The sequence below is a fragment of the Labrus bergylta genome, chromosome 10 (genome assembly GCF_963930695.1).
Source record: "Labrus bergylta chromosome 10, fLabBer1.1, whole genome shotgun sequence".
Classification (NCBI taxonomy): Eukaryota; Metazoa; Chordata; class Actinopteri; order Labriformes; family Labridae; genus Labrus; species Labrus bergylta.
Genome location: NC_089204.1, coordinates 5434158 through 5447072, shown reverse-complemented (window position 1 = coordinate 5447072; position 12915 = coordinate 5434158). Strand labels below are relative to the sequence as shown.

Here is a 12915-nt window from a genome sequence, read left to right as displayed (position 1 = left end):
AACCTCACTGTCCCTGACAGACCAGCGGACCAGGAGGGCGAACGGGGGCAGGGTGGGACCTGACTTGGTTAAAATTACAGAAGTGGCGGACCAAGTAAGAGAGGCCGAAGCTTTAATGAGACTTTTGCTTTTATACTAATGCTACGTGTAGTTCAACACATTCGCAATGCCCACAGACGAGCGGGGAAGAACATGCTGGCTAACTGAAAACCCAATGAAGCAGTCACTGATAAGAAACGATGCTGGATAAATACCTCTCCTCCACCTCCCACTCGATTGTGTTTCATTTTCCTGAATATTTCCTGCCACATTGTCACACCAGTTCACCCTGACTTTAGTGCAACATTTACTGGCAGGGAAATTTTGAGTAAGACCCCGTGTCCACCTCGTGTTTTTTTTCTGTTGTTTTTCGATGGGTAGAGAGAGATCAGAGCAGAAAACGGTCGTCTGGAGAAAAAGTGCAGCACCCAGCGTCTTTTTTCTGAGTGCTCCACCATTTTTGTGCGGCCGCTCCGAGCGCTCAAGTTGAAAATCATTCAACTTTTCAGAAAGGCGCTGTTTGACATCACCAGCACTTTTTTCCAATTGGTGAAGATATTCCCTGCATTTTAACCGCCTACAGGTCGTGTCTTGTACTCACATCCTCTTTGCTCCGTGTCTGATCGGAAAAAAAACGATCTTAAATATTAAACTATTAAACCGAGCAGTGTCGGTCATACAGCAGCCGTCATCAACAGACGGTTGTCATAGAGACAGGACGGACGTGCTCGCTCAATGCAAGCACTCCTGAGTGCACAGCCAGCCAGCCCGGAAAAACACAAGGTGGACACCGGGAGAATAAAGAATCACCTGTTGGCGTTGACACATTTAGCTCACCCCAAACATTTCAGGAAGATTTCTGGAGTTTTGTGCAAGTGTGGAAGCACCTTTAGTGTTTCATAACCTGCAGACAGTATATGCTATAAATAAATAAGATTTCCTTTTTTTTCAAATCCAGTTTTTATATATATTTGTATAATGTTGCGCCTGAGTGCCTGCTGGCCACATTGTCCCTCTCCTGGTCAGGCTATTTGAATAAGAGCTGGAATCACTTTCCTATCAGTAATGAAGTGTAGCACAGTCAGGCTCTTGGGTAAACAGGAAAAGAAAATGTGTGGGGACTTTCAGATAATTGCTGTATTATTCTCTCCAAACTGGATCTGAATATTAATGCGTTGAACTTCGCCCCTGGCAGAGGAAGTTATTATCATTTGTAAACGAATATTAATGAAAAGCTTTTGTGTTCACACACTTTGAAGGCACAGGCCGTTTGTACCACAGCTAATAACACACCTTAAGCGCCGCGCTGCTGCAACTTCTCACTTCAAAAGAGCTGTTGCATTCTGTTGCCGTGGTGAAGAGAGGAAAAAAAGAAACACAGCTCCACACACACAATGGAAAGACCCGAAGGCTTCTCTCAGTGAAAGGCATGTGGTGTTATTTTAAGGCCGTTTTTATGGGTTGGTGTGATTTTCTTTATCCAGGAACTGCAGCAGCAGCTGATGATTGAAACAAGGAATCTGAAGAAAACCAGAAAATTCTACCTGAAGCTGATTCAGCAAGAGAGAAAGAACAAAGGTTGCATGACTGTAATTCTTATATAATACTGGAGAACAGCCTCAGTGTCCAGTATGGTCTATGATAAACTGTGTATGTGTCCCAAAGGTTCAGAGAGCAAACTGATGCCATCCAAAATCAAGACCCAGTTTGAAGAACTCCGATCCAAAGTGCTCTTCTTGGACAGCGTGAAGAAATACCTCGAGGTACTGAGTCAGCACTCCAGCTCCAACACTAGTGTTTTTTCAGTCATTTCCTCACAGCGTTTTAACCCTGAAATGATTTCTTGTAATGATTCAGGTTCTGAGTGTGGACCAGTGGGGCCTGGAGGTTTCATTACTGCCCTCCTTAGCCGTATGTGGACCCTCCGTGGACGTCCAGTCCTCTGAGGATCCATCAGTTCTGAGTTATGGTACAAGCAAAGGGAAGAGAACTCTGCAGGCGGGGTCTCCTGAGGGCCTCATGGCTTACCTCTACGCCAGGTAATATTCATAAAGGTTCAAAGTAGATCAGAGAAACAGATTAATCAACATTTGATTATTTATTTTACGACTAAATGCCTGCAAAACTAACGGCATCCCCATCAGCCTTAGCTCTGATGTCTTATTATCATTGATAAGTACAGATGGTTTATATTATTCCTTCTCACCACCAGGGTCACATTGTTAAAAAGTTTTTATTTCCAAATGAAAATGATCCAGATTTGGTAATCTGCTTTTTGTCTACCAAGGACCACATAATCCAGTTCACTTTTCTCCTGGGTTTTCAACGGAGAAAAGTGAGAGAATGAACTTTTTTTGATTACTAAAACTGGATTAACAGTTCTTAAAGGTCACATATTATCCCACTTTTCAACCAATTTGAATAAGTCTCTGAGGTCCCCGAAACATGTCTGTGAAGTGTTTTGTTCTAAATCCACTCTGATCCTGTATTTGCTCATGTCTATAAACCCCTCTATTTCAGCCCTGCTCAGAACAGGCTGTTTCTGTGTCTGTACCTTTAAATATGTAAATGAGCTGTGTTTGATCACACCCCCTCTCTGGAAGGGCTCGGGTAGCTCGGTCTTTCTCGCTCCATGTCCTATTGTTTACAGTGAGAAGGCAGACTCAGAGGGCAGAACAAACACCTAGCTGTGTGAGTGTCACCCACCTGGGGGAGGGGTTACTGCCCTTTGTGATGTCATGAAGCTGCTTTAAATTAGATTACTTGATGCTAGATGCTTTTTGGTGAAAGATTTAAAATGATAAAAATCCTTCCTTCATTTATTCACAACATTAATGCTGTTTTGAGTAGGTTTTTATAAAACCCAGACTAAACAGATATGATGCAGTTTACGATCTGTGTCATGACTTTCCTCCCTGATGGAGCCACCAAGAGCAACTCATCCCGAAAAAATAACACTCTTGTTCTTGGTTATAAATTCATTCATTCATTAATGTAGAACTATAATGCATTAGGCCTAATGGAATAATGTAAAACTAATTATTCTCACTTCAAACAGGATTTCTTTGGTCAAACAAAGATGGACTTGTTGTCAAAACCACTGGAGACTCTGACATCACTTATAAAAGTGCTTCAGTTACAAGGACATTCAAAATTCTCTTGAACTGTGTGGGGCTGTTACCTTGTCAACAATGCTCATCTGAACAGAAAGATGACAGTTTTTCAAGATATGTTTTTGTATTAAATTGTAGAACTTTGAGGAGTCCTTAAAAACAGACCCTGGACCTGTTTGCTCATGATGAAACATGGAGTCCATCCCATACAGGGCCCTGACCAGATCTCTGGTTCCTGTAGACCTGTGAAGACCTCCATCTGAGACAGTTTATGTTTCCGTTGACATAATTGTGATTTCGTTGACATTCAAAAATGCCAGCTGTAGTTCTAAAATCTTTAAACAACCTGGTTTGATTCTTCAGCAGCTTGTTTGTATCGGTTGCCATGGGAAACAGCATCAACAATCAGAGCAGCAGGAACACAGCCCATGACTTAGTTGTCACTGCCTGAAGGAGAAGCTGTTGTGTTTTTTTTGTTTTTTTGATAAGGCTGGTTCTCATTCTGTCCTCAGAAGGTGTCTGATTTATCAGCTTAGAAAATGGAGGAACATTTTAATAAAACACTAGAACAAAATACAAAGCTGCACATAAGCAAGGTTTAATATCCTCAAATATTGCCTCGCTGAGCGTTATTATTTTCTCTACTTTGCTGCTATACGTCCACATCTCTCATACTGGCTGGTTTGAATGGCGTCCAATTCCTGAGTTTTATTCACTCCTACACTCACCTGCACACTGTCATTGGCTGGAGGAAACACACCAGCTCCCCCGCCCACAAACATCCAGTGTCAACCAAAACCAAACAAATCATGGAAATCCAGGCAGAGGACAGGTTCTCTGCAGACACAGTCACCACCACACACTGTGACTCTATCTTTTAAGCCTTACATTAGTGAGAGATTTGAGTACTTCTCCAGCCTTCAACCCTCTCCTGCTTGCATGTGTTGCCCATAGACTGTAAAACTAAATGAACAGCATAGGTTTCTGAACAGGCATGTTGAAGCTGAACAGTGGCATCAACTTTTTAGAAATTCTGTCCCCACCTAAGTTTTGATCACTCTAGAAATGGTCAAAGTGGTGGAGTTGAGGCGGGCTTCGAGCCTTCTGGCTACATCACGCCCACCTTTCATGCAAATCAGAAACACCCCTAATCATGCAAATGTCTTCATAACTCTTAGCCTTAATATATAAAAAAGCAGACTTCCTGGGCTAGCAGTCAGCCTCTAGTGGACACTAGAGGAACTACAGTTTGTTCACCTATGCATTGGCTTCACTTTTCCACCCTGGAGGTTGCCGCTTGGTGTTGCCTCTGGCTTTTTAACATACAGCTGTTACATTATTGGTTGCGCTTTAAAAAGTCAGCAGTGACTGAGGTCAAAGTTGTAGAGTTTAAACTTATAGCCCAGTGCTCAATGGTAAGTTTAAGTGGTATGCCATGCCAAGGCTCTGCTGCCAATGTGTCCAGCAATGTTCTTTCATCTCAGAACAATTGCACAGCCAGCACAGAGCAGGTTTATGGCCGATCATGTGTGAACAGCACTTACTTAGTGTTTTGTTGATTTCAAAGAACTTTGCGTGATTACTCCCCCTCACACAGCACGCTCCAGGGACATCACACTATTCTCTGTTGATCATGTGTTGCTGCTAGTTTCTATACTGCTGAATTTAAGTTGAATGTTTGATGAAAGAAACCATTGAAGTGAACTTGTTCCTTTTCATCACAGAAATGCTGCCATGGAGGGCTACATCCAGCAGTTCCTGTACACCTACCGCTTCTTGTGCACGCCTGAGCAGCTGCTGCACTTCATTATGGATAAATTCATCTGTGCAGCCAGGTAGTGATCATAGAGAGCAGCAGCTGTGTGTGTGTGTGTGTGTGTGTGTGTGTGTGGAGTATGCCTGCCTCCATGTAAACTACAAAACACAACAGCACAACGTATGAAAGATTTTGCACTGACAGCATGGTTTGTTTTCCAGACAAGGTCCGGACATGTCAGGAGACAGTGAGAAGATCTTTCATCGCAGTCTGGACCTGCTTCAGTTCTGGGTATCAGACTGCAGAGAGGTGGACTTCACAACTAAATCAGGCCTCGTGGAAACATTAGAAAACTTCCTGAACACTGAGGTAACACAGAAGGGCCACTTTGCTCTACTCATGACAGCAATGACTTGTCTTATCATGCAAATTGTTGGAAAGCAATTTCAATATTTGAATTATATTTCATCTTGTTCTTGAGCTCATGAATAAAAACAAGCTGTTTCTACTGACGCTGCTTACAAAAAGATTTATTAAGATGATTAAGAATCTGTCTTTTGATGAACGAACAAGTCTTTCTCTGTGTTAAACATTTATTTCAAATGTAAAGTCAAACAGTTGCAGAGTTTGTTTAAAGGCTAATATATATAAGCACCAATTGAAATCACCTTAGCACAAGGCATCCATTTCAACTTTTTTTTCTTTAAAATGCAGATAACCTGTGATTTCTCTTTCCTGTATTCATGAAATAGACGATGTCTTCCAATCTGTAGTTGCCTCTTTATCCCCCCAGGTGATTCCTGTGGACAGTCGAGGGGAGGCCATCCTTGCTGCCCTCCACAGCCCTGCATGTAAGACTTGGAGCCGATGTAGAGGAAGCCTGAGCAGCATTGAAGAAGATGATGATTCTTCGTGTGTGCACTCGTCCACTGAGGACCTCGGTAGAAAGGTCAGTACCATTCCTCCACTATGACAACTTTCATAAGCATAAACTGATTCCTTTGATCCTACAGTCGTAATCAGCAGCAGGTTCAGTCCTGTATGATTAGAGCTTACAGCTCTTGTGCACAAAAAGGGGAAACACAAAAATGCCGTCAAAGTCCAAACCTGTCAGTTACATGAATTTATTCTAGAAGAAAATAAAGTAATTTATGAGGTTTTAATTTAGGGACGATGTGTTTCAGCCTGACGAGTTTGATGCCAAATGAACCGTTTTAAAAATATAAATCTTCTGTATTGATTTTACTGTGCAGAGCGTCCTGCATGAAATACTAAAGCAGCCAGTTCAGAGCTTGTTTCCTCTTCTGTCACATATCTTGTTCTGAACTTGATTCAGTGGAGATTCTCCAGAGTGGTTGAACACTCCTCCTCCGTGCCCAAAGAGAAGGCCTTCTCCATCGCCGCCGCCCTGCCCATGCCATGCTACAGCTCCATGCTGGACGACCTCTCTAATGTGTGCCTTCACGGCGAGGAGCGGCTCCCCTTCAGCCAGAGTGACTACAGCGCTCAGCATATCGCCCAGCAGCTCACCCTGCTGCAGCAGGTACACATTACACACACACACACACACACACACACACACACACACACACACACACACACACACACACACACACACACACACACACACACACACACACACACACACACACACACACACACACACATACACATACACATACACATACACATGCTTCACAGCTTCTCTTAATTGGTTGATGTCTATTTCTACCACTAGAGGGGGACTTTAATGCATAAATAGAAAATAGATAGATGTCTTTATTGAACCAAAAGTGGAACAAATGTGTTGTTGCTGGGCAGGTTATCAGAGCAAATAATAAAATAAACACACAGTAACCATAAACACTTATAAAGAAGAAAAAATATACATCCAGGAATTCTATTAAACTCTTGAAAATAAAGTCTCAAATATATGTGGTATACATACACAAATATAAAACTGAAGTCTAATGAGAAGGAAATGTACTTTACAGGGAGGTAGAGGTCTGAATGTGCTGCATAGTGATCACTGTTGTAGATGTTCAGTTACAGAATAGAGAACTGTTAGTGTGCAATCACCGTACACCGTTGTTCATGTGCAAAGACAGAGATCAGATATGTTAAAGTGTAAAAACACTGTGCAGAAATGTTATCTACAAAGACAACAAAGTTAGTGATAATATTTGGTAGATAGAGAACTGATTGTTTTTTAATGTCCCGGGATGAATCGTGCACATTTGAACCGAAGCAGAATCCACGCCTCACTGAGTACAGTAATCAGTTCTGATAATAAAGTTTTATACCACAGGAAGTGTTCCAAGGATGTCATCCATTTCACTTCCTCAACTCGAGAACTCAAGGAGTCATGGACAAAGGGACGACCCCTAACATGTGAGTATAATGCACCAGCTGTATTCACTTTGAATGATGTCATTTTTATTGATTTCAACTCAGAGAAATTAGTTTGATGAAATGTAATAGTTTGAGTGATTTTCCAACTTTGTTGACAACTTGACAACTTCTGCAGGGATTAAAGACCCTTCTGTAATGTCCATTAAATCATGCATTAATAAAACTCATTTTGGTGAATCATTCATTGATAAATAAGTAAATAAGATCTACACAGTGGTGCAGTGCAGGGTAAACACAGGTATACAGAGTATATCCACTTATTACAGCTGTAATTAACAAAGCTCCGTTTCCACCAAGCGGTCCTGTTTGGTTCTGTACAGTTTTGTAGACTGTGCCTCACCTATATTATCAGGAAATATGTGTCATGTTCATTTACTTGAAACCAAATCAGTCAATAAATCCTCAACTTCTCAGGCAGATGATTTCATGGTTATCCACTTTATAATGAATTACTGCCTCAGTCATTCTTCCTTGGTATAATTTCCCCCCCACTTCTGTGTTTCCTCACCAGGAATGTGTCTCAGCATGTCCCACCAGCAGAGGGCAGCAGTGTGTTTGAATCTGAGGGGACGTCCTCAGACAGCTTCCTCCTGCGGCTGCTCACATTCGCTGACAGTGTCTCCAACTGGATCTCAGCTGAAATAGTCATCTGTGACTCTGTCAAGGTGAGAGGAGACACAACTCATCAAGGTAACACAGTCAGATGGGGGGAGGGGGGGGGGAGTCATTGCTGTCACAGCTGGTTTGTTGATTTCTCATCGGACATGGACCCACGTGTCAGTCACAGACTTCCCCAGATGTGAACTCTGTCGCTTCTGTCGCCTCACACTCGAATGTTTACAGAGCTTTAGGAACATGTACTCAAAGGCCTGAATCCTGAAACAGTCCTTTTTTAATCTTCTTTTTAAATGCTGCATGTGCTGTGATTTCATTTGTTAAGTTGTGTTTTGGGGCCTTTTTGGCTAATTTCATTGGATAAGACAGCTGTAGAGAGACAGGAAGTGTTGGGAGGAGAGAGTGGCCGATGGCATGCAGCAAAGGGCAGAGGTCAGATTTGAACCCACAGCTGCTGCGATGAGGACTGTAGCCTCTGCCTCATGGGGCGCGCGACATGACTACTTGGCTATCCGGAGCCCCATTTGTGCTGTGATTTGTGACCTATGAACAGCTGTGAAATAATACTCGAGGAGTAGCCTCAGCTACTTCCTCATCCCTTCTGATAGACATTTCATTAGAATATGAAAGTGTTTGTCTGGTTTAGGAGGTGTGGGTTTAATCAGAATTATTTGATTACTTTAATTAAGTAGCTGTATATATGACAGCTCAAGTACTCCGCCTGTCACTTCATCTACTTGTGGTGTGCTTTAATCATGTCTGTCGAGCCGTCTGGTTTCCGTTTTAAATCGATGTAGAATTTACTGATCATATCTGAGCAAGCTTTCATCGAATGCAGCCAAATAATCCATGTAGAGAGCAAAAGAAGGAGAAAATATTGGAAAAAAGGAAATCCTGAAATCCATAATAAAAAAGCATTACCTGTTCATTCACATGATTTTCCATATTTTTGCTTTACATGTATTTATTTGATTTTGTATATGATTTAGCACTATATAACTCTGACACCTAGTGTTTCAAATGGGTACTGCAGTCCAAATTCAAAACATTGTAGAGAGCGGTCTCCCCCGTCCACTTGTCTGTAGAGTTGATGTGCATGTGGGTTACCATTTCGCGGACACTGAAGCGTCAGTGTTTATCCAGCTCTGCATCGGTCTGTAAACCTTTCTGTGTTCTAACCTCTCTCCATTTTTCAAAAGCATCTCCAATATTGATCCTAGTTTGAGCACGTTTCTGCTCGTGGAGCTTATTAGAAACATGCAGAGGCTTTTTAGGTCGGGTACAATCACTTCTATCTGAACCACTTCTCTTACCCGCTTCCATCACTGCAACACCTGTTGGTTTGACCTGATAACTGCTCTCATATCAGGCAAACCAAGGGGTGTCCAAAACAGCTGTGTAGGGGTGTCTTAAAAGCGCCTACCTTCTCTGGTCCACACAAATCCAGAGCATTCAGGAGCAGAATCTAAAGTTAGAAGGAGGACATACTGGCTGCTGCATTGTTGTCAGAGAAGCCAGCACTTCAACATAGCATGTTTCCTTAATGTCTGATCATATAGTAAGATACCTTTATGAGTTAATTCAGTAGATATCTTACAGATTGGACCTTTAAAACCCTTATCTTTTAATTTGAATATACATTTTAAAAGGGCAGTTTGTAAGATATTATCTTTCTTAGTTTTTAAACAGAAAATATAGATTATTTTACTTGTATCAGTTTTTGTAAAAATTCAAAAATTGAACAATATTATTTGGTAAAACCAGTATTGAAGGTAGGTATCATATATTGAGTTTAGTGTATTTTTTTTTTACAGCCCTAGTTCGAATCTTATTGGCAGCATTACTGGGTTTCTGCATTTCCCATTTTTTGCATTTTCCTCTTGTATTCATTGCAAGCTGTCTCCTGCTGCAGACTCAAGCTGCTGTGCTGACCAAGTATCTGTGGATCGGGAAACACTGCTACGAAGCGAGAAACTTTGCCACTGCCATGCAGGTCCTTGGAGGTCTGGAGAACGTGATTGTGAGGCAATTACCCGTAAGGCTGCATCTCATAAATTCCCCCTCACACTCACTCTGAGTTTCTGTAATAAGTCGGATGCCCCGAGCTAAATGTTTTTGGTACGGCTGTGTGAGAATCGCTCGGTGTTTAATTAGTTTAGAAAATTAGAAATAAGCATAAATGCATTCAGATAAGATGGAGAGAGAGTGGGAATGTGTTCTGAGTATGAGTCATTGAAGACTCACAGTTATAAGACACCTTTGCACATATGAGACATATTATAAGACATTTCGTTTTTTTTTTTTGTGACTGCGATTATCTCTATTCAAGCCAGCATATAATTAGCTTTAATTTTAGAGTTACTAACTAAAACTTTCTGGTCCTTTGTCAACAGGCTTGGAAACATCTGTCTACCAAGGTGTGTGAGATCCTGGAGGAGCTACGAGCTGTGCAGGTGTGTCTCTGCGTCAGTGTGTGTCTGTGTGTAGGTGTGTTTGAGAAAGCATGTTGTTTGTTACCAAAGGCTCTGCTAGTCACATATTGTGGATTTGGGCTGCAGGGCAAACAAATCGATAGAAAAACAGCTTCGAGCAAACCCCGCCTGTGTTCTGAAGGCTTACAGCTGGCTCTGCTCCTCAAAGTTTCCCTCAAAAGAACCTGATGCTTCAAACAGCAGGCTGCAATATCATGCAAACTTTTCTTTTTTCACTGTAATCATGAGAAAAGTGTGTACACTTCTTGGCTTTGGCTGATTTTATTGGACGTCTGCTTCATTGCTGCATTGTATTTCAAATCCTCTATCCCAGTCCAGAGCTGATGTAGCTGGGTCTGCTATACTCATTTGTATACCACGCTCTCTCTCAGGTGTTTCTGAAGAGTGATGACCTGTGTCTGATGGGAGGAGAACACACGATGAGGAGGCCCACCCTGCCGTCTGCACACATCCTGGCCATGCACGTCCAGCAGTGTGAGATCGGAGCGTTCACATTAACCACGGGGACGTACAAGTGGACCAAGCTGAGGTAAGAGGCAGCTGGATCAGATGTCTAATAAGCATCTGTTGACCTTCTGTTGGTCAGCCAGTGTTTGTCTGTTCTATTTCTGGGTCTGATTTCAGGCTCTGGTGAAAGCTGGGGCCGGAGGCATGATATTTTTGGTTGGGGAGTCCATCGTGTCTGTTTCAATCTTGTGAGAGCGATAAATCGGGGATACTTAGAGGGAAGAGCTTCAGATGTTGTAGAAACATCCATATAGACTCAGTAAGGATCATGAGGTCTGTGTGGTCAAGGTCGCTGTGACCTCTTTTTGGGCTTTCTGGCAAAAACTCAAAAATTGGAACACTTACAAGGACAGAACTTCCCCAAAATGTCTTATAGGATCAAATGAATGATGACAAGTGGCATCAATTTCACCGACAAAAGCCTTTTGCACACATGAAATTGTAATTCAAAGGACTCGTCATCTCAGGCAGAATCCAAAGAAAGTTCAGGAGCACAGGAAAGACTAAAGGCAAATTCATTTTGGTGTAAAGGACTAATGTTTCAACGCACTGCGATGCAGAGGTGATTTGTGTGCTCCAGTACTTCCTTTGGATTTGGACTCTCTTTGGAGAGAAGGAGTCCGTTGAATTATAATTTGAACATCTAAGGTTGTTCTCTGAGAGCACTGGCCTCCATTAGCGGGGCGGCTGAAGTGAAAAACTTTCCCTTCTACCCTTTTCACGCGTCTCGTAAAAATGTCTTGAAAATGTCAGGAGTGTCTGCCCCTGATATGTTCCCGAGTTCCTCGTTCACACATGTTCCTCAAAGTGTGAAGGTTTTCCTGTGGGATGGGGGAGTAAGACATGATGTAAAGAAAAAAAAGATGCTGTGGACCACAAATACAACAAGTGACAAAGTCTGGAACTACAATGACAGTTTTTTTTACCTTCAAATCAATGCTACGTGAAATTAGCATATTTACAGAATCCAAACATACTGCTGAGCAGAAAAGGTCATGCACCGGTCGCCCTCTCACAGTACATTTTCTTGAATATTTCCCGCTCTGTTCACAAATCTGACTCTACATGGACATTTTACTAGGAGGCTTAACAAAGACGAGCTGAAAAATGAGTGTACAGCTCAGTTTGAGAAAATCTGGAAATGTTCAGGAGTGTGAAAACACCTGTCACTTCCTGGTTAAAGAACAATCACTGCAATGCCAGTGATTGTTCTTTAATTGAATTGTTAATATCTGCTTCATTAAACTTCATGTCGACTTAAGTGAAAATCTTTCACTTATCAGGTGTGGAAAAAGTTAGGCTGGAAAAATGTCTCCTCCAGGGTAAAATTATGGAAGTGCATAAAAATACAGAGAAACAGTGTAACTACATTAACTTGTTAAATGAGTCTCTACTGTGTCATCTGGGAGATATTGTAGAGACTCACAGCTTTATGATGTGTCATATTTTCATACAGAAAAACACAAATCACGTCTCTAAGGTGAAGTTTGTCATTGTATCCTTGAGATGTGACAGTCCAATCTGCTGCATGTTGTGTTGTGAAACTTGTCAAATCTTTGTCAGATTTTGGAGCATTGTAACACACTATGCTGGTCTGTATCTGATGTAAAAAGAAATATTTAAAGACAAAATAATCTGCAGAGTAATGCCTTTATTTCTGAGGACCTTAATTAAACCCCTCCCTTCATTTTCAAACACAGCCATGATTTCTCTGCATGCTTTAATTTGCACTTATCCTTTTTCAGGTGATATTGGGGAAATGTGCATACAGGATGTTAAATTAGCCTGATAGCTCTCACAATATAATAACACAGTCATTTACTAATAATTAGCTCTCTGCCCACATCCCAAATATCCATTTATGACAAAGTCGGCCAACTCTCCTCGAGGACGCTTTTTTCCTGTGTCCTTTTCCTCCTCTCCAATATGGCTGACCAGATGCTGAGGTCACAGAGAGAGGTGGAGGGACGGTAATGGCACA

The 12915-nt window shown here is 41.8% G+C and overlaps 1 protein-coding gene across 2 annotated transcripts in view; it reads left to right on the top strand.

Annotated features, from left to right (window-relative positions):
* LOC109997487 (kinase non-catalytic C-lobe domain-containing protein 1) overlaps window positions 1-12915 on the top strand; it is a 49448-nt gene that overhangs the window by 35309 nt on the left and 1224 nt on the right. For both annotated transcript variants that reach the window (XM_020651983.3, XM_020651982.3), the window contains exons 19-30: window positions 1524-1617; window positions 1705-1802; window positions 1897-2078; window positions 4877-4987; window positions 5130-5277; window positions 5702-5857; window positions 6245-6451; window positions 7217-7299; window positions 7832-7985; window positions 9848-9970; window positions 10329-10388; window positions 10799-10956. In XM_020651983.3, coding sequence (XP_020507639.2) covers window positions 1524-1617; window positions 1705-1802; window positions 1897-2078; window positions 4877-4987; window positions 5130-5277; window positions 5702-5857; window positions 6245-6451; window positions 7217-7299; window positions 7832-7985; window positions 9848-9970; window positions 10329-10388; window positions 10799-10956 — 1574 coding nt within the window. The remainder of the gene's footprint in view (window positions 1-1523; window positions 1618-1704; window positions 1803-1896; window positions 2079-4876; window positions 4988-5129; window positions 5278-5701; window positions 5858-6244; window positions 6452-7216; window positions 7300-7831; window positions 7986-9847; window positions 9971-10328; window positions 10389-10798; window positions 10957-12915) is intronic.